The 19942-nt window shown below is 38.8% G+C and overlaps 10 protein-coding genes across 10 annotated transcripts; 7 read left to right on the top strand and 3 right to left on the bottom strand.

Moving 5' to 3' along the window:
- Window positions 1-251: 251 nt before the first annotated feature.
- ZYRO0A00858g (uncharacterized protein) lies at window positions 252-1196 on the bottom strand (the record flags this gene model as incomplete). The annotated part of the gene is made up of 1 exon (XM_002494367.1): window positions 252-1196. The coding sequence occupies one exon, from the start codon at window positions 1194-1196 to the stop codon at window positions 252-254; it is 945 nt and encodes a 314-aa protein (XP_002494412.1).
- A 357-nt stretch (window positions 1197-1553) lies between these two features.
- Window positions 1554-3161, top strand: ALO1 (D-arabinono-1,4-lactone oxidase; the record flags this gene model as incomplete). The annotated part of the gene is made up of 1 exon (XM_002494366.1): window positions 1554-3161. The coding sequence occupies one exon, from the start codon at window positions 1554-1556 to the stop codon at window positions 3159-3161; it is 1608 nt and encodes a 535-aa protein (XP_002494411.1).
- Window positions 3162-3399: 238 nt separating this feature from the next.
- On the top strand, window positions 3400-4335 carry ZYRO0A00814g (cytochrome b5 reductase family protein; the record flags this gene model as incomplete). Its single annotated transcript, XM_002494365.1, has 1 exon — window positions 3400-4335. The coding sequence occupies one exon, from the start codon at window positions 3400-3402 to the stop codon at window positions 4333-4335; it is 936 nt and encodes a 311-aa protein (XP_002494410.1).
- A 132-nt stretch (window positions 4336-4467) lies between these two features.
- On the bottom strand, window positions 4468-6513 carry UFO1 (SCF ubiquitin ligase complex subunit UFO1; the record flags this gene model as incomplete). The annotated part of the gene is made up of 1 exon (XM_002494364.1): window positions 4468-6513. The coding sequence occupies one exon, from the start codon at window positions 6511-6513 to the stop codon at window positions 4468-4470; it is 2046 nt and encodes a 681-aa protein (XP_002494409.1).
- A 546-nt stretch (window positions 6514-7059) lies between these two features.
- On the top strand, window positions 7060-8445 carry ERG13 (hydroxymethylglutaryl-CoA synthase; the record flags this gene model as incomplete). The annotated part of the gene is made up of 1 exon (XM_002494363.1): window positions 7060-8445. One exon carries the CDS (start codon window positions 7060-7062, stop codon window positions 8443-8445), a length of 1386 nt encoding a protein of 461 aa, XP_002494408.1.
- A 916-nt stretch (window positions 8446-9361) lies between these two features.
- RPM2 (ribonuclease P) lies at window positions 9362-13084 on the top strand (the record flags this gene model as incomplete). The annotated part of the gene is made up of 1 exon (XM_002494362.1): window positions 9362-13084. The coding sequence occupies one exon, from the start codon at window positions 9362-9364 to the stop codon at window positions 13082-13084; it is 3723 nt and encodes a 1240-aa protein (XP_002494407.1).
- Window positions 13085-13483: 399 nt separating this feature from the next.
- RSC9 (Rsc9p) lies at window positions 13484-15238 on the bottom strand (the record flags this gene model as incomplete). The annotated part of the gene is made up of 1 exon (XM_002494361.1): window positions 13484-15238. The coding sequence occupies one exon, from the start codon at window positions 15236-15238 to the stop codon at window positions 13484-13486; it is 1755 nt and encodes a 584-aa protein (XP_002494406.1).
- A 933-nt stretch (window positions 15239-16171) lies between these two features.
- On the top strand, window positions 16172-17674 carry MSC1 (double-strand break repair enhancer MSC1; the record flags this gene model as incomplete). The annotated part of the gene is made up of 1 exon (XM_002494360.1): window positions 16172-17674. The coding sequence occupies one exon, from the start codon at window positions 16172-16174 to the stop codon at window positions 17672-17674; it is 1503 nt and encodes a 500-aa protein (XP_002494405.1).
- Window positions 17675-17964: 290 nt separating this feature from the next.
- Window positions 17965-18171, top strand: COX14 (Cox14p; the record flags this gene model as incomplete). The annotated part of the gene is made up of 1 exon (XM_002494359.1): window positions 17965-18171. The coding sequence occupies one exon, from the start codon at window positions 17965-17967 to the stop codon at window positions 18169-18171; it is 207 nt and encodes a 68-aa protein (XP_002494404.1).
- A 1099-nt stretch (window positions 18172-19270) lies between these two features.
- ZYRO0A00638g (uncharacterized protein) lies at window positions 19271-19684 on the top strand (the record flags this gene model as incomplete). The annotated part of the gene is made up of 1 exon (XM_002494358.1): window positions 19271-19684. The coding sequence occupies one exon, from the start codon at window positions 19271-19273 to the stop codon at window positions 19682-19684; it is 414 nt and encodes a 137-aa protein (XP_002494403.1).
- Between the last annotated feature and the right edge of the window lie 258 nt (window positions 19685-19942).

Raw genomic sequence — 19942 nt, 5'->3', positions numbered from 1 at the left:
TTATCCTTTGTTGTTTGGTTTCCGTGATTTTTATTTGTCTTACTATATTTTAATACAGCGCTAAACTTCTAAGGCGTTACACTCATCGAATAATTATTATTATTATCATCATCATAATTATTATAATGGCTTCCTCTTTATTCTCACCTCGATTAAATTTGAATAAGAAAAAAAATCAAAATCAAAATTACTATATAGAAAATATGCCTTTGATTTATATATCGTTTATACCCCGACGAGATGACCTTAGTTTATAGTCCTCCCCATCCGAAAAACCGTTGCAGTGAAGCCCCCCTTCTGATTCCACGATGTTTTGGTCGTTTCGTTTTTGGACGTTCAACCTCATCTTGTTCAGGGATTTCTGTGCGTTTATTTGTCAATCGGCGCATGTATCCATATGTACCAGGTAGCTTCGAGAATCTAGCCTCCAAGGGGAAGTAACTTGGTATAGAAGGTATTACAAGATTTGGATTTACATCTAACTCTATCATGACTTTACCATCGATTTCCATAGTTTGCCACTCCTGTAGCCAACATAAAATTTCCATAGGAGCCTTTATGGGAGCCTCTATAACCAATTGATTTAATTTTGGTATATTTCCAATGGTCTTCCCGTCTAAATTTACACCCATCCAGAGCAATGAAGGTATCAATTGCCAAGAATCGAAAAACAGTCGTGGACTCGTCAATTGAGGGACATTTAGTACCTTTAATTGACTCCAACGCCTTGAATCCACTTTTAAAGCTCTATGCCACGATGTTACTAGCTGTTCAGGCCTGCTGATACCAGCTACCGATAATTCCACTAACGAAGGTAAATTTACCAGTGATTCTAATCCAGGCATATCGTTCTGTAATTCTAGAATGGTAAGAAATTGATAATTGGCATGCCCTTCAAGTGTATTGAAGAACCTTATCGATTCTACAAGATCCAAATTCGGCACCGACTGTCTACGATAGCTAATTTTGTGCCCATACCAACCTGTAGAATCCAATTCTCCGGCGATTAAAGGGTGGTTTTGCATTAATAGATATAGAGTTTTTGAATCTTTCATATTTTGACATAAATGCTGCCAAACGAGTTCTACACATTGAGCACTTGGTAAATTCTCAATTATATATCTAGCCTCAGCAAAACTAAGCCAGCTAAGTTCTTGAGCAACCACCCGACAACATATTTCAGCCAATTTTCCCATACTCTTATTAAAGTACTTGTTCAAATGCTTTGTTTGAACTCATCAAGCTCATCGCTCATCGCTTCGGAGTCCGAAATGTCCAATAGCTGTTGATGATCAAAAATGACAAGAATTACTGGATCGCTGTGAGGCAAAAGTAAAGGGCCATTGAAAAGGAGATTATTCTAATTAATCTTCGAGGCGGACTTTGTCAATAACTAGTCATCTCTTGATACCTCTTTACATCACGTGATATGCTCACCATTCGAAGCCATGGTGCAATTTCTCAAGATTAACAATGGTATAAAATTGCTAAAATAAAAATCACTAGTGACTGAATAGCTTAAGCCTTTAACATTCCTCGAAGCTAGGACGGCGATGGTAATGCTCTTCGACTTTTTAAGCGTAGCTCCCAGGAGGGGGTTCGTATTTAAAAACTGGGCAGGTATCTATTCATGTAGATCGCAGTTATACTTCCAACCAACGTCTGTAGATGAAATTGTGAAGGTAGTGAAGGCTGCTAGACAGGAGAGGAAGACCTTAGTCACCGTGGGGTCTGGTCACTCCCCTAGTGATATGTGTATGACAAACGAATGGTTAATGAATCTAGATCGATTCAATAAGGTATTGGAATTGAAAGAACATCCCAGGAAGAAATATGCTGATGTTACCGTCGAAGCAGGTATGAGGGTTTATCAATTAAGTGAATATTTGGAACAAAAGGGTTATGCTATTCAAAATTTAGGATCAATCTCTGAACAAAGTGTAGGGGGAATCATCTCTACCGGTACCCATGGGTCGTCACCTTACCATGGATTAGTGTCTTCACAATACGTGAACTTGACTATTGTCAATGGTAAGGGTGACGTGGTTTTCTTGGATTCCGAACACCAACCAGATGTCTTTAAAGCTGCTTTATTATCACTGGGTAAAATAGGTGTTATTGTCAAAGCAACAATACGTGCAGTACCTAAGTTCAACTTAAGATCCACTGAAGAATTGATCAAATTTGATACTTTGCTTGATAAATGGGATACCATTTGGACTTCATCGGAATATATTAGAATTTGGTGGTATCCCTACGCTCGTAAATGTATTCTCTGGCGTGGGATCAAGACCCAGGAGCCTGTAACCATACCAAGAAAATCTTGGTGGGGAACTCTAGTGGGTAGATACTTCTATGAAACACTCCTCTGGGTGGCTACGCAGATCTATTCCCCCCTAACACCCTACATTGAAAGATTTGTATTTCACAGACAATACGGTCAAGTGGAAACTTTTGGTCAAGGTGAAGTGGAAGTCTCCAAATCTGTCGATGGATTAAACATGGACTGTCTTTTCTCACAATTTGTTGATGAATGGGGGTGCCCCTTAGAGAATGGTCCTGAAGTCTTACGTTCATTAGATCATTCTATCATGCAAGCAGCACAAAATAAGGAATTCTACGTTCATGTCCCCATTGAGGTTCGCTGCTCTAATACCACTACACCAGACAAACCGCTTAATGTGGAAGACCGTACTTCCACAAGTCCAGGACCTATTCACGGTAACACTTTGCGCCCTTACTTGGACAATACCCCATCTCATTGTCGCTATGCACCTTTGAGTGATGTGACTAACAATCAACTGACTTTATACATTAATGCTACCATGTACAGACCATTTCACTGGAACTCCGCCGTGGGCCGCTGGTATGCATTGTTCGAAGATACCATGGCCGCTGCCGAAGGTAAACCACACTGGGCCAAGAACTTCATTGGGTCGACCTCTCTATTGGAAAAGCAGAACAAGCCTGAAACTGAGTACGATGACTATGAAATGAGAGGTATGGCTAAAAGCGTACGAAAGTGGTATGGCCAAGATTTGAAGAATTGGCAAAGAATAAGACGTGAACAGGATCCAGATGGAGTCTTCTTGGCAAACAAAGATTGGTGTATCCGTAACGGTATCGTGGATGAGCAAGATATAGAACAGGCGGATCACTGAGGATTATAGAGCTTTAAGTAAGAATTATTTTTTACTATTATTCTGTTATTATTTTCTGTATATTTTTATTATGTTTTTCACAATGGAGAGGCCGACATGTGGAAGGACAAGTGAAAAAAAATACCATTACTAAAGAAAGGTCATCGAAGATCAAGTTACCTGGGAGTTTTGAGTAAAAATCCACTGGTTGAGCTTTGATTACAGACAGTGGCTCGACATATTCAGGTTTTGAATCAAGATGGCAGATGTTTTAGTTGGAAAAAACATATTAGATGAACCTGTCCATGGTATATATATTCCCACTGGTTTATTCCTTGCAGGTATCAGTATAACGGTGTACATGTCAGGAGAGAACAGACTGCTGTACACATTACCTGTTTTATTTTCTTTTCTGGCCTATAGAGCTTATGCTGCCTATAGTCGTAAAAGATCAATTTATTCTGATAGATGGTCACCATTGGAATTAGAGGACAAAACCATTGTCTCCAAGAATACTGCGATCTATAGATTTAAATTGAACACATCTGTTGAAACTTTGAATTTGCCACCAGGCTACCATCTAATGGCCCGTGCTTTCATCAATGGTACTGAAGAAATAAGACCTTACCATCCAATTTCTCCTCGTTATGCTCCTGGATATTTTGACCTGATGGTTAAATCTTATGTCGACGGCAAAGTTTCTAAATTTTTTGCAGGTTTAGAGCCTGGGAAAACTGTGGATTTTATGGGGCCAGTTGGTAAACTAAACTATTACTGCAATTCCTCTACAGCAATCGGTCTAGTAGCTGGTGGTAGCGGCATAACCCCCATTCTACAAGTCTTGAACGAAATTATCACCACACCAGAAGATGTAACAAAAATTTCTCTGCTGTATGCTAATGAAACTGAAAATGACATTTTGCTCAAGGATGAATTGGATGAGTTGGTGGATAAATATCCCCATTTCGAAGTAAATTACGTGGTTAACAGACCATCCAGCAATTGGAAAGGTCTTAGAGGCTATGTTACAAAAGAAATGATGCAAAGATGTTTGCCATCGCCATCTGTTGATCACAGGTTACTTATCTGCGGTCCTCCTGATATGAACAGTCTAGTTCTAGAGTTGGCTAACAACATTGGTTGGAGATTCAGCGGTGAAGAATCCGAAGGTAATGACCAGGTCTTTGTATTCTGAAGACATTCTATATACCATTAATATCATCACTACCGGATAATCGATACACTTATTTTGATTTCCATTACATATAATTGTATTTGGTGCCCAAAAACTTTTTTCTCTTTTTTTTGATTATGCTTTTATGTAAGGTTAACTCATCTCACTTAAAGAAAGTGCTATGGCTAACTGTAATGCCTCTTCATCGTCTGTCTGTTGTTGCTGTTGTTGCTGTTGCTGTTGTTGCTGTTGATGCTGGTCTAACTGTTGTTGGGTGTCATTATTCGTATGGGTGCTTGTGTCTTCGTGTGTTCTACTTTCAGGTGTATTATGGCGCAACCTGGCCCTAGGATTACGCCGTCTTTCCGCCGCTAAAGATTGTCCCAATGCATCTCTAAAATCATCATCGTCATCATCAGCAAAGCTATTGAGTAATTCTTCGTGTTCATGCTGACGACGAGATTCTTCTAAGGCTCTCCTGAGCTCTTCATCTGCATCGTCATTCTCTTCCTGTCCCTGTTGGACGGGTCGTTCGGCCACGGACTCAGATTCCATCAACGCTATTCTCAGATGGAGTTCCTCTTCACTCATATCACCTCCATAATCCTCCAATAGCTTCCGGTTTCTTTCTGCGGTTTCTTGTCTTATCTGTTCTTCTTCGTCATAAATATCCATGCCTAAACTGACCTCTTTCTCCCATTTGATGTTCTGTCCCCTACTACTGCTGCCAGTACGGTTTTTGTTAATTCTCTCCTCTGGAACATATTGCAAATATTGAATTACGTTCCGACTGGCGACTACCATTCTCCCCTGTGAGAGACCTAGAAACTGGGGATCCTTATCTGTCTTTTGCACAACTTTTACCAGTTCACCACTGGCAGCATCAAAGATCTGCAAACTACCCGCCAGGGCACAGACTACCACCAAATTTGTCACTTGACATGTATGAACCTCTTTATCAAAATGCAAATGTGTGTTGACTTTTAGGACATTGCCCGGTGCACGAATATTAATTACCTTGACTGAATTATCTGCAGTTATAACTGCAATAAAACAACCATCACCACCAGCAAAATTGGAATTTTGTTCTCTTCGACATGTAGATTCATCTGCTACTACATTAGATATACCTTCCTGTATTTGCAAACATCTCGTGTGCCCAAAATTCTGTTCGGGATCAAATGCTATCACATATAGGCCCTTTAAGTCTGCCATTACCAACCACTTGGCACCAAAATCGACTTTCAGAAATTGAACGTTTAATGGGACTTCAGCACCAGCTTCATTTTGAACTCTCGGAAGAGCCAAAGAATGAACTTGATCCATGGCATGAATTACGTATATCCTGTCGTCATCTAATGCTATTGTCCAATTCTTATAGAGAGCCAATCGTTGAATGGGTCTGTTCGAGACTCTGATATCTTTCACTAATTTTGTCTCACACCACCACATAAGTTCACCATTCGCTGATCCACTTGCACACCAATCCTCTGAAAAATCTTGTGATGAAGACGCAGCTATCGCCGTGACGCAGTGGGTGTGCCTTGCATTAAATTCTGTCACGGGGGTCAGATACGATTTATTACTCAACAATTTACCAAAGACCCTACCGTCGAATCTTCCAAATACGGCGGAGTTAATGTTAAAATGCATAGTAGAGCAACCTTGAGGTGTAGTACAGGGAATATAGACTAAACGATCTTTCTTACGCCTTTGATGCAGTTGCACTACCGTAATAACACCATCGTTATAACATGCACAACGTGGATAATCAAATATCATACTTTCTATCTGAACTTCAAACCTTGGCGATGGTGCAATAACATACTTCGTCTTAATAGCTCTATTATGACCCCATTGTCTCAAACCCTGCTGACGATCCACATATTCGATACTATATTTTGGGGTCTGCGCAAAGGATGGAAAATAATTAGTGTGAATTTGCGATATGAACAGATTCTTCCACAACTCTTCATCATTAACCAATCTTCTTAATCTGGAGCAAACCTCTTGTAAGACGTATAAATCCTTCTCATCTAAATGGCTTAAAATATTGATTAAAATCTCTGCGGGCAACGCTAGAAGAGCACTATGTGGACTCTCATCACCGTCCATGGCGGAAATCTTTCTCAAGAGGACTAGGTTTCTCCCTAGGAGGTGAGATTTCTTTGATAGATGAAGTTTGTAATATATACACATATGAATAGACCTTAAAAGGATTTTTCATGGTTCCACCGCTACACGTGATTGGGCACGTTGTAATAATTTAAGGATAACAAGATATCGAAATAAAGCTCTAGCAGTTTTCACTAGAGCACATCATGGTGGAAGAAATGCAAATGTTAGTGAAATATTGTTAGATTGAATGTACTCGATCGATCATTACTTCGTGTGTGGTTCGAACACAAGAGGAGTTTCCCTATGATTAACCGCTACACTACGCGCACATATAAAATGGAGAAACAGAAACTCCACAGAATTCGGGGCAGTCAGTTTCGTTTAAAATTTTTTCTTATTTTTTTATTTTCCTTAATTAAACGATAAGAATGCGCTGTTGGACGCGTTGTACGCGCGGCAACGCTGCAAATAAAGAAATAGGACAAGTCAAATTAACATGGAATACAGTTCAACTCAGATTATATAAAGGTAAGTGTAGCAACAGAGATTTAGGGAATCTTTTAAGAGAACAAAAGAGCTTCCCGCCAATAAGAAGATAAAAAAAGGTAAAAGGTTTTTTCTTCCATAATGACAGAAACTAAGAAACAGAAGACCGTTCAACATCCAGGTAAGCCGCAGAACGTTGGTATCAAAGGTATTGAAATCTACATTCCCTCACAATGTGTTTCTCAAGAAGAATTGGAAAAGAAGGATGGCGTCTCAGCTGGTAAGTATACTATCGGATTGGGTCAAACCAAGATGTCATACGTTAACGATAGAGAAGATATTTATTCTATGTCTTTGACAGTTTGTTCCCGACTACTAAAGAACTACGGCATTGATCCTCACAGTGTCGGTCGTTTGGAAGTCGGTACTGAAACTTTACTAGATAAGGCAAAAGCTGTCAAGACTGTCTTGACCCAACTATTTGAAGGTAATAATGATTTGGAGGGTATTGATACATATAATGCTTGTTACGGTGGTACCAACGCCCTTTTCAACTCTATTAACTGGATTGAATCAAACGCATGGGATGGTCGTGATGCCATTGTTGTCTGTGGTGATATTGCCATTTACGACAAGGGTGCTGCCAGACCAACCGGTGGTGCCGGTACTGTAGCATTATGGATTGGTCCTGATGCACCACTTGTCTTTGATAATGTCCGTGCTAGTTACATGGAACATGCTTACGATTTCTACAAGCCAGATTTTACCAGCGAGTACCCCTATGTGGATGGTCACTTTTCCCTTACATGTTACGTGAAGGCTGTTGACCAAGTTTACCGTTCTTACTCTAAGAAAGCCATTGCCAGGGGTTTAGCTAAGGACCCACTAAGTCCAGAATCTATTGGTGTGAAGAATCATTTCGATTATAACATTTTCCACGTGCCAACATGTAAATTGGTTACCAAATCTTATGCACGTCTTCTGTACGACGATTTCCGCGCCAAACCTGAATTGTACCCTGAAGTCGACTCTAATTTGGCCAAGGTCGACTATGAAAAGTCTTTGACAGATAAATCCATCGAAAAAACATTTGTTGGTGCTACCAAACAATTGTGTCAAGAACGTGTGCAACCATCATTGATTGTTCCAACCAACACCGGTAACATGTACACTGGTTCCCTTTATGCTTCTCTAGCGTCATTGTTGTATTACGTTGGTTCCGAAAAATTACAAGGTAAGCGCGTTGGTCTATTTTCCTACGGTTCTGGGTTAGCTGCATCATTATTCTCCTTGAAAGTCGTGGGTGACGTTTCTCACATTAACAAGCTATTAGATTTGGATAACAAATTGAACTCAAGAGCAGTGGAAACTCCAGAACAATACGAAGCTGCTATTCATCTACGTGAAGAGGCCCATCTAAAGAAAAGTTTCGAACCAAAAGGTTCAATCGATTTAGTTGCACCAGGCGCCTACTACTTAACTTCGATCGATGACAAATTTAGACGTAACTATTCTGTAAAACAGTGAATAGTGATATTTGATATATGCAATATATTCGCTGTATAATACAACTATGCTACTAGCTGGTTTTTTTTTTTTTTTTCTTTAAAATCAATTAGCTTTAACGTCAATCACCTACCATAGTGCCATGCGGGACGACTAGTATAATTCGGTCTTCTTAACCTCCGTGTCTATGTCCGATCCCGGGCACGTCGCTCTTTCCGTCTCTAATTCTTCAGGAGCGGTACGCTAATCCGCTAGCAACCACGGCTGCAGACCCCACGGTCAATTTCATACTCGGGACATTAAAGCGCGGGGGTGGTGTCTGGGTGAGGGGGAGGGGCAAACGGAGTGAAGGAAGACCGGGAGAAGCGAGCAACGGGTAAAAATAGAGTATATCGTCCATTGTAGCATTGTATAACATAGAATAGGGCACTACATTGGCTACTGCACAACACCTCTAACTTAACGCCGTTGCAACTTTCAACCCTACTAGCCCACTGCCACATATACTCTAACTGCCCTGCATTGGATTTTATGGCATTTCTTTTCACCCCACAGGAAAAGAAACTTTTTTCGCCGCCATCCGAGCGGTTTTCTTCGAAAGTTTAAAAGGAAGAATACGGCTATCCGAATCGGTACCTATACCCTTACACCACCGCTTATTAATAGGTTAATCTTACCTACCGACGTGTCTTCCCCCAGTGAAAAAAAAAAAAAGATTCAATCGACTCATCATTATTATCACCAATTAGAAGAGTACTATTTGACTACGAGAATAAGAACCATAATATCTAGGTAATCAAGACGTGAGGACGTGGTTTCATGCTCGAACGTTGATATCTGTGAATAAGATAACTGGTGTTCTTTAGTTACTGAAGTGAACGCTTCTTATTTATTTCATGGTTTAAACTGAAGGAGTCAAGATACGATAATATCTGCAATGGCATTCAAGTCCTTCAAATATAAATTCTATACAAAGGGCTATCACAGTGCATCTCAAAAGCCTGCAACAGCTTTTTTCGACAGCTCGTATCAATATCTACGTCAAAACCAGGGCTTAGTAGCTGTTGATTCTGCTGTACCACCATCACATTTACCGCATCTGGGTCCACATCCTGTTATTGGTGCTAATGTCAATTTCAATATTGTTGATGATGTCTTACAGGATTATGAAACTGCAGATGAGAGAAGAGAGGAACAATTGAGAGAGCAATATGAAAATAACGGTAACGTTAATCAACATTCCCATCAGCGTGAATCAAAGGGTAGCAATACTGATACTTACAATGGTAGGAGGCAAAGATCTGCATCTATTTCGAGCCATCACCAAACCAGATCTCCTGCAGCTCTACGCAGGAGAAGTATGGGTGAAAATACAGCAACACTTTCTCTTCGTACAGGCGCCAAAGATGCATTCATAGATCATACGCTTTCACAGAGGTATTACTCAACGACAAATACATCTCGCAAGGAAAGTGACATTCACTCCCATTATAGAATACCGCCGGAATCACAGCCTGTGGTACCGGCAGGGAAAGATGCAAAAGTTGCAGCTGATAACGTTGCCAAAGAAGATAATGTTGTCGATAATGGTCGTCCAGCACAATTGGATCAACAGTTTTTATCTAAGCAGCGCGATTCGATGAGCCCCTGGGAAGAGGATAAGGAACCTTGTCTTAATAAGGATACATTTTTAAGAACACATACCGACCAAATCAATAAGTGTTATGAAAATGGTGATTTAAATTCGATTAACTCACTTTATCAAGCTTTAAAGAGAAATGATATTATTCCACCACTAAAGGTTTACGAACAAATTTTAGATTCAGTGGCAAGACGTCAATTCGATAACGATGATTTGGATTATAAAATCGCAGAACTACTTACCTGTTATCAAGATCTTATTATGAATCGGTTGAAACCATCTGACAGGATCTATAATACGGTCCTAGAGTGTCTTTTCAAAGCTTCTATTGCCGCATACGTCACTCATAACTCTAATGGCGTGGACTTCTACAAGATAGCGGCTGAATTATTTCACACTATTGGTGGTGGATCGCACCTATTATCGAAATCAGTTTTAGATCACGCCTTGTTGGCGATGAATCTTTTTCCGGGTCACATGTCGCTCGTTCAGGCTCAACGTATACTCGATAAAAATTCAAATGCAAAGTCAGATTCGTTCTACTACGTTGCATTATTATCTTATGCTAAGACAATGAATGATCCCGGAGCAATTGAATCATTATATGAAGAGTACAGATTAGCCTTAAGTTCAGATCCACTGTTGAAAGAAGGTGAATTCGAGGTTTATTCGATGACAGTCTCTGGACTTGTGGAAACTGGTGAATTGGAGTTGGCCATAAAATTATTGGATAGACTAATGCAGGATTTAAGAAATGTGTCAGGTTCTTCAGAAAACGTTTCGCTATTACTATCCAATTTCCTACTATCGGTATCCAAATTAAATTGTCATAAAGCTTACAATCTATGGGCTCAATTCCATAAATTGAAATGGGTACCGGAATTTTCCTATGAATTTTATCTGGTATTAATGGCAAACAGTTTTGAAGATTGGAAACTGACCAAAAAAATCTACTCATGTCTCTATCCAATGAAATGCCAGTTTAGAGGTAATCACAGAAATAAATTGTCGGAATATTTACTTTATCCAATGGGTGTGGAATCAGTTTTAAGCTCTTTAATGGATTATTCATTGCAGCTAAAGGATAGTGAAATCATTATGAAATTGATTGAAGAATCCATAATCAAAAAATTCAGATTTGATACTGCATTGTACCCATTCATCTTTGCCTATCTGAAGGAGATTCGTTGCCCCGATGAATACTTGTTAAGGTTTGTTAAAGCTCAAGGTAATGTGATAAAAGACGCGGAATCAATCAGTAACGTGGAGAAGTACGACTTCTTAAATGGTATTGTTCAACATTTCCCCTCCCAAGTTATTCTAAAAAAAGTCACAGAAATGGAATTCTTCGTGGACCTTTGTCGTAATTTAAATCTATCCGATTCTAGAGTGGTGAACTATGGTGGTCTCATCGGTTGTATGACAAGTCTTTGGGGATCGCCTCAAACTATCGACAAATATGCTTTCAACATGGAAATACACGCCATTTTAATCACTAAACTTTACGATTTTGACACTTACTGCAGCGAACTAGACAATGACTCTTTGGCAGAATTTAGAGAAAAAACTATGGAGAGATTTTCCAAATTGGCAACCAATTACAAGAGACTCAATTTGGATCCTGCTAAAGTTCCTGGTGTTGTGGTACAAGCCATAAAGCTAACTAATGTTGCAGAAGATGTCATGGCATTTTATAACCATCCAGGCGATTGGGATAAATCCTACCATCTTTCATTGGGTTCAGTTATTAGAAACTCAGTCAGAACAGGCATCAAAGAGTATCAGAAGCTACTGTTGGAGGGCTATTGTTTTGATTACGATACCTACAAAGAACTAATATCTGCTAAGTTTGTCGATAGTCATATCATCAAATCCAGTTTGGAGTTGTGCCCTGATAAAGAGGAGCAAAAATATTTGACAAATCTGACAGTAATTAGAGCTCCTCATGATAAGTTACAGGACCTTGTACTATTAAACCCACAATTCAGTTCCCAAATTCTACCTTTCTTGAAAGATGAATCTTTATTGAGATTAGCCAAAAACGCTGACATTTACAAGTGGATTGAAGTTACTGATTTCCCAAAGGCGTTTATGAGTATTGCAGTGCAGGCAGAATACAAGGCTTCTATTGAATACATCTACAGTCAATTATACCAGTTGAAAGATTACGAAACTATACTCCAGTTCAACAAGAGCTGCCCGGTTTTAGACATGGAAATTCTACTAAAATCATGCATACGATGTGGTGAATATACGCAGTATAATCAGTTGTTCGAAAAATTCAAGGATCACCTTGGGTCTAGCTCTATAGACATCCAAAGTGAATACTTGATCAATAATGGGCAAGTTGATGAAGCTGTGCATTTAATCAATTCTGCAAATGCGAAAACTCCACACAAGACTTTGGATTTGTACACGTTTGGTCTTTTCCTACAGAGTTTCACTAGGGAAATTGGATACTACGATGCTCCCGAGAACACTTTACAATTAGCAAATCTCTTATCAACTCAATCAACCTTCAGCGGCATGCTTGCGCTATATGACATTGTTTCCCATACGGAACCATTCAATGTCGGTGAAAGTGCGAAATCTGCTGTTAAAGCTGAACTGTTGGAACAAATGTTGAATAATATTCAAGATGCCATTAATTTTGTTGATGTTGAAAATGAAGATATTAGGGATGAGTTCTTATTGAAATTACAAAACTTTTTCAGGTTCAAGGTATTCTTAAAACAACCTTTTGTAACGTTGAATGACATGAAGAAGTTATTGGATATCTGGCAAAATGTCAACCCGTACGCTATTGATACACTTTTCAACAATATGGTGGAGAGCATATATTTGAACCCAAGCGCTCAGTCACTTTATCTGGAAAACGATTTGATGTTCCATTACAATTCGGACAGTTTATTGGAGCTAACTAATGAGATTGAGAATTTTTATGCAAATAAAGAGGATTCAGAAGCTGTGGACAAAATTCGCAGATTTAAATCGGTAATGAATGAAAACAAACTTTGAATTATTATTATTAATGCTATGATTACGTTTTGGATTAAGGATCTTATTGCAACATGTGGAATAAACAATAAATTGGGCACATTAACCTATTCAAAAAGCTGCCCGTTAGGGTTCATGATAAACATATTTGAAATACGAGATTTTTTTAGTTTTTTACTTTTATATGATGATGATTACGATTAAGAGAAGTTGATCTAGTACATGTGGGTCGACTGTTTTTTTTATTTAATTTTTTTTTTAAAATCTTTTTTCTTATTAGCCTTTTTCTTTATTCATAGGCTATTGTGTCATAATATAATATAATATGACTTTATTAGCCTCACCCCAAATTGACTGGTTCTTTGTTGGTTTCTATAGTACATACATCTATCAAAAATTACAATTTTTAAGCATTGATCATCACACTCCTGGCGTATTCTCCATGTACTCCGAAAGGGCATAACTCAAAGGTGGAATATCAGCAAGTTTATGCAACACCACTGGCTTGATGACTCTGCAGAAATCCACACCGGGACCACTTGATTCATTAGAGAGTAAACAGAGAAACGTCGAAGTTGCCTTAGAGACTTCAGATAATTTTGTAGGAAACTTAATATCTGGTAATTCTTCCTGTCTTGCTGGTGTGATGTTCGAAGAATCATCCAAAAACTTTGATTGTAATGGTGGCAAGGAGTTTTTTGCAGCGTATTCACCTTCATTGATACTCAAGGCTTTCGGCCTTGGTTGAATTCCCTTCATAACGAATCTTTTCTTACCTGTAGTAGAATCGGTAATAACCATAGCAGATGCCTCGCTAAAGGCATTGGATACATTCTTGATAAATTCTACCGCTGGTAACAATTTTCTCCCAGATTCACGAACGGGTTGGGCAAATTTTGATTCATAAGCTCTCCAAAGACTTATCTGAGTAAATTCTGCATCAACTACGGGCTGGAAACAACACCTTAACCAGGCTGTCGATCTCATAGGTTCATTCAATGCCAACAATTGTTCGAACAAAGATGGCGGCAAGTCTGGAGCACTACTAGGTGCAGGTGGTCTTAATCTTTTCACTAATTTAACTTCAAAATTCTCTAACACATCATATTCTGGTTCCTTAATGTTATAAGTCAATAATCTTGGTAACACTGCACCTAGAGTAGCAAATCTGTGAGGATCATCCAAAAGAATTGAAATTCTTTGAGCACCAGGTAAAATGTATTGATACAAGAAATCCAGCGATGCGATGATTAATTCACTATCGCACTCCACAATCAAAAATGAGACGATTAGCGATAAGGTCCTTTCGTCTAAATTATCAGCAGCACTTTCCTCATCAGCTTTCGATCTCACCAATAGACGTGAAAGAGATCTAAGGATAGAAATCACCATGTAACGGTCCTTTGTGTAATTCAACACAGAGACCAAAGTTTGGAAATACAAATCATCCTTCTTTGCAGGTGCAATGTAAGAGGAAATAGCCTCCATTAGATCCAATGCATAGTGACAGAGCTCACTAAAGAACGAAACATTAGAGTCATAAATCTGCCAGCTTGAATCACCATCTGCTACTAATTCGAATTTTTGTAGAACGAAAAGAATAAAATTTTTGATTGTCGTGTCTGACACTAGTACTTGGACGGAATCCGTATCCTGAGCCAAATTCCTTACAATTAGCAGACTGTTCAAACCAGTCTGCAATTTTTCCATGCATTTAACATCACCCAATACTGGCGTATTAAACTTTTCAACCAATGGCTCCATATCCTGAATGAAATTAGTGAAAAGGGGCAAAAGATTGGGCAAATCCTTGAGACTAATCATGTAAGGAGCCTTATTACTGTAAGCTAAATATTTCTTGAGTGCCCATTTAACTTCCTCTGGTATACCACTTAGGATTGCCATCTTCATTCTAGTCAAATCATCAACACCACGAGAAGTCTCCTTTGGCAAATTTTGGAAAACGTTCAAGTTTGCTAGAGAGAACTGCAACGATTTGCTTGCTGCAACCCCATTCGATTGATTTCTAGTGACTCTAATCGGTTGAGGAACTAGTTGCATAAACATGTTATTCATGTCAACTTCATCTTCACCACCGCCGCTAGGAACACCTGGTATGGAGGTATCCGTCACACTGTGAGGTGTAGGTGAATGATTAGCAGCATACGCACTCATAACTGGCGAACAATAGCTTGCGTTTGTCAACTTTTGTATCTTTTTAGTGTTTAATGTATTGATAAGTGTTTAAATTTCAACAGAGCGTTCCATGTCAATTGCATGTTAAGTGAAAGATTCACAGTTAAAGAGTCGAAGGGCCGTATCTACAAAGAATGCTGAACTGGTGAGCCATAGTCTACAACTCAAGTACTACTGCATCAAGGCTCAAGCCCATAAAAATTACGGGGGAGGGAGGATATTTGAGTGTGGTACGAGAGCTCTGAGTAGGTAACGCAAGATGGGAAAAAAATGTCTCTTGAATCCTTTATAACTTCTCCTCCCCCTCACTGTAGTCTTAATAAGAGACCTCACTTTGCAAGCATACATAGTATTCTCTATAGCTTCCCATCTCTTGTACTATACCTTGTTCTACTACGTAGTGTTCTGTCCAACGGATATGTCGACGAGACTAACTAATTTCATATTCATTTAAATCTATCTGTTTCTTAGATATCTACTACTCATCCCGTACTAACAGTGGATTGCAGAGCTTTGGGGTACTTGTTGTCTATAGCGCCTCATTGTCCTACTACAGTCCCTGCACATATCCATGCCCATACAAGAAGGATAGAGCACTAGGACACTATCCAGCAAGATACTAAAATGGTAGTTGGCGATCTAAAGGGAGGAAGGGCACCGGTTTGAATTGCTTGGTTAACTCAATTAACATTTTTTTTTTTTTTTTTTTTTTTTTTTTTTTCAAATAAGGGTAGAACTGATCGGTTGCCCAGCGGAATTTATCATTGCTCTTAAAGGATGGGAGACATTATCGGATATATAAATATATACATACATATATATATATACACTTGAAAAGTCTAAAGGGTAGGGATGAGATGGACTAGAGCAAACTACACTTCTAAACCATCGTGAGAATAAGGTTTTTTAAGTATGAAGCCAAGTATTAGTATTCTTTATTCACTTGCAGTGAGCGCAAACGTTGCAAACGTTATTGCAGATGGATCTATCTTTGATAGTTGGACCCATAGCGATTTGAAGAGTTATATCAAGGATCAGCAAAGGAGTTTGGAAAAATTAAGTTCAAAAACTTATGAAGAGTTGAAGGAAACCTTATCAGAAGCATGGCCCGGACAAACTGGCAGTAAAAAACCATGGTGGCAGTTTTGGCCCAGTCAAAGTTCTGTGACTGGCTCATCGCAACCAGTTACTGATTGGTTATTTGAGACATGGCCAATGGAAAGGCTACACGCATTTCTCAAAAAGAATGGGATTCACCCCCATCCAGGCGCTACTAAAGATCAGTTGATCAAGTATATAAAAGACCATTTTTACTCGATTTCAGAGAAATTGGATACTTCTGGATTCTATCCATCTTCATCCTATTTCGAACACTGGACAGCAGATGATTTCAAATCTTGGTTACAAGACTTTGAAGTGCCATTCGAAGAAAATAATGATGAATTGTTGGACAAAGTGAGGGAAAACATCTATCACGTATCCAAAGCTGCTGAAGAAAAAAGGTTAAACGCTTTGAAGTCGTTGGATTTGGCAAATAGAGAACTGCTCGATTCTGCAGGAGATATCAAGAAGGACGTTTTCGAACACTGGTCTGCTGAAGATCTAAGGAAATGGTTGAACAGCCATAAGATTCCGTACAATGATGATATCGAAGAAAAGCGCGATGCGTTAGCGGCTTTAGCTTCGGATCAAAAGGAATTACTAAAAGATGATATTCAATGGTTCTTAGAAGCGGCTCAAAGACATTCTTCACCATTTTTGAGTAAGTCTCCTGACTACGTTTGTTCAGTATGGGATAAGACTCTTTTGAATTTAGGAAGTGCTTTCAATTCTGTTCAAAATAAAGTTGGGGATGTGATCAACGACACTTTCCTAATTGATTTGGATAGTTGGCCAAGAGGTAAAATTACTGAGTTTCTAGATGCACGCGGTGTAAGCTACAGTAAAATTGCAACGAATGAACAACTGCGTGCATTGGTAAGAGAGGTCAGAAATAAGCCATTGAAAAAGGCACAGGAGAAGTATGACCAATTGACCGATGGTGCATGGTATCACAGCCTGAAGAATTGGGCCCAAAGAAAATCTGGTGAAGTTCAAGGGAATGATTACTACAAATCAGTTAGTACTAACGCTAAAACTTTGAGTAAAAACACCCAAAGTTGGGCCTCAGGCCTTGGTAAGAAGGTTAAGGATGATTTCAATTCTTGGTCCGTGGAAGATTTAAAGAATTATTTGAAGAAAATGAGTGGTGGTGCTTCGACTGCCACAATGTCCAAGGATGAATTGGTGAAACTGGTAAGAGAAAAAACTAATCTGATGCTAGGAGTACAAGAACAGCCATGGTATGAGAGATGGACCAATAATGTTAAGAATTTATTTTCGCGTGTACCTGCTGCCTTAGCGGTAAGACAATAATGACCCATGAGTATGAAATATGTAACTTCATTTGTACGAATTTTATTTGTGATAACTGGATTTGAGAAATTCGAAATATTACAGCGATTGCTTGAGAAACGTTCTCAATATCCCTATTACTCTTTGTAGTGTCCTTGTTCATGTAGGTTAGGGGTCATGGCTTACGACAGGACCTTTGATATTTCGATGAGGCCGCTCTTACTGAACTTCTTCAACAACTATCAAGACAAGATAGCTCACATAGACTGGACCATTTCCGCTTCCAGAATCCATTTAGAGTCGTTTCAAAGATGGCCAGATACCCTTGGTACACAAAAGTAACAGATGCAGTCCACCGTCTGACGGTTTTAACTCTAATCGGTGGATCTGCATGGATGATGGGTAGTTTGGGTTATACTATGTATCAGAATGGTAAGAAATACGAACAGAAAGTGACCCAACAGCTAGAAGCTGACGAAAAGCGTGATTTGGAAGGTGCTGCATCTTCTGCTGAATAAACTCATTAAGAAAACCCTGTATATAGATGACAAAGTTTCGCCTTTATATATATATATATATAATTATAATCTTTAGGTTTCGCTGGAATCCTTAGGTCTTTTGGTATTATTATGTTCAGCACTCTTGGCTGTTCTCTTTCTTTTCTTCGATCTCGTCTTTCCGTTGTGATGGAGATTCAACTCTTCAAGTTTATGCATTCTTTCTTGTAACGATTCTAATTCCCGGTTTGAAGGATTGAGGGTGATTACATCTAAATCTTCATAGGGGGATTCACATTTGGGACAATGGTTTTTCTTAGTACTAAGCCCTAGAGAGCTCTTAGGCAAAACATCTCCACAAAGAGTTAAATATATGAATTTAACATTTGTCTTGCCTAGTTCATCACCACTAAATTCACACTGGAACCCGTTTTCTGTCTCTTGAATGCCCTTTAAGTCAACTACATCGTTTAGCCTCTTGATATGAGCAAACTGTTTGATCTGTTCCTGATTAAAATCTTCCCTTTCTGGTGTCAGTAACCATTCTAATACTGATTCCTTGTTCAAAAGATTTCCCTTAAAATCACTGACCAGAGGCAATCGGAGCCTCTTATTTGTAAGTCTGCAGCATGTCCATATAGAAGCATCTTGGAATTGTCTTAAATCTTGTTCAGCTGGTGATTTAGAACGATCTGGTTCTGCAGTTAGCTGCAGCCTGTGCACCTTATTAATCGTACCACCATCATTCTATATATGAGGTTAGTGATCCATGAACTTTGCTAAAGAATTAACCGTTTCTCTTTACATACTCCCATGGTGTTTGGTTAATTTGTTTGATGGTTTATGAAAGGCGATGAGCATCGATTTTTAAGATGAGCTCTTGTTTAATCACCACTACTAAGAACAGACAAAAAGAAGCTCAAATGTCGAACAACGAGGACAATAGGAAATGGTATGTGGATCCTTACACACTCTAACCTTTTTTTTTTCATATCATCTGAATGTATACTAACCTGTTATCAGCCATTTTTACTACAAGATTGGAGCTTGCCGCCACGGTGATAAGTGTTCCAAAAGACATACTCGACCTGTTAAGTCACACACGATTCTCATCTATAACATGGTTAACTTCTCTCCTGAAGGAATCGATCCACAAGACTTTGATGCGCTGTATGAAGACATCTATATGGAAGCATGTAGATTTGGTCCAGTACGATCTATGGTTATCTGTGAGAATCGTAATGACCACTTAAAGGGAAATGTTTATTTGTATTACGAAAGGGAACAAGATGCTGAGGATGCTAAAAACAATTTTAATACGAGGTGGTTTGATGAAAGACCACTTTACTGTGATTTAACACATGTCGCCGATTTTAGAGAGGCCGTTTGTAGGAAACATGATTTAGGCACTTGTGAAAGAGGTGGCGATTGCAACTTTATGCATGTTAGAAGACCTTCCACTAAGATTAGAATCGATTTAGAGAAATCACAAGCTAAACATTGGCAATTTGAAACAAAAAGGTCTAAAAGCTGATAAAAACAAATAAGAAATAGAAAAAAATAAAGAAATGGATAAACTATGAGTATGCAGTATTCAAGTATTCGAGCTAAAACATCATGACAATCAGAATATCAGGCTCATCGTTAACTTCAGTTCTCTCGAAGCTATAACTTCACTTAAAATTTTTTTAGAGAGATGGGACCTTCAGGAAATTAATATCCAGGATTCCAAGATTGTACAAAAATCACTACCACCATTATTGGAAAATTCATATTTCTAAATATCGTTAAT

This window comes from Zygosaccharomyces rouxii, assembly GCF_000026365.1.
Source record: "Zygosaccharomyces rouxii strain CBS732 chromosome A complete sequence".
Taxonomy (NCBI): domain Eukaryota; kingdom Fungi; phylum Ascomycota; class Saccharomycetes; order Saccharomycetales; family Saccharomycetaceae; genus Zygosaccharomyces; species Zygosaccharomyces rouxii.
Note: the sequence above shows the minus strand (reverse complement) of the source record. Positions and strands in the feature narration are given on the sequence as shown.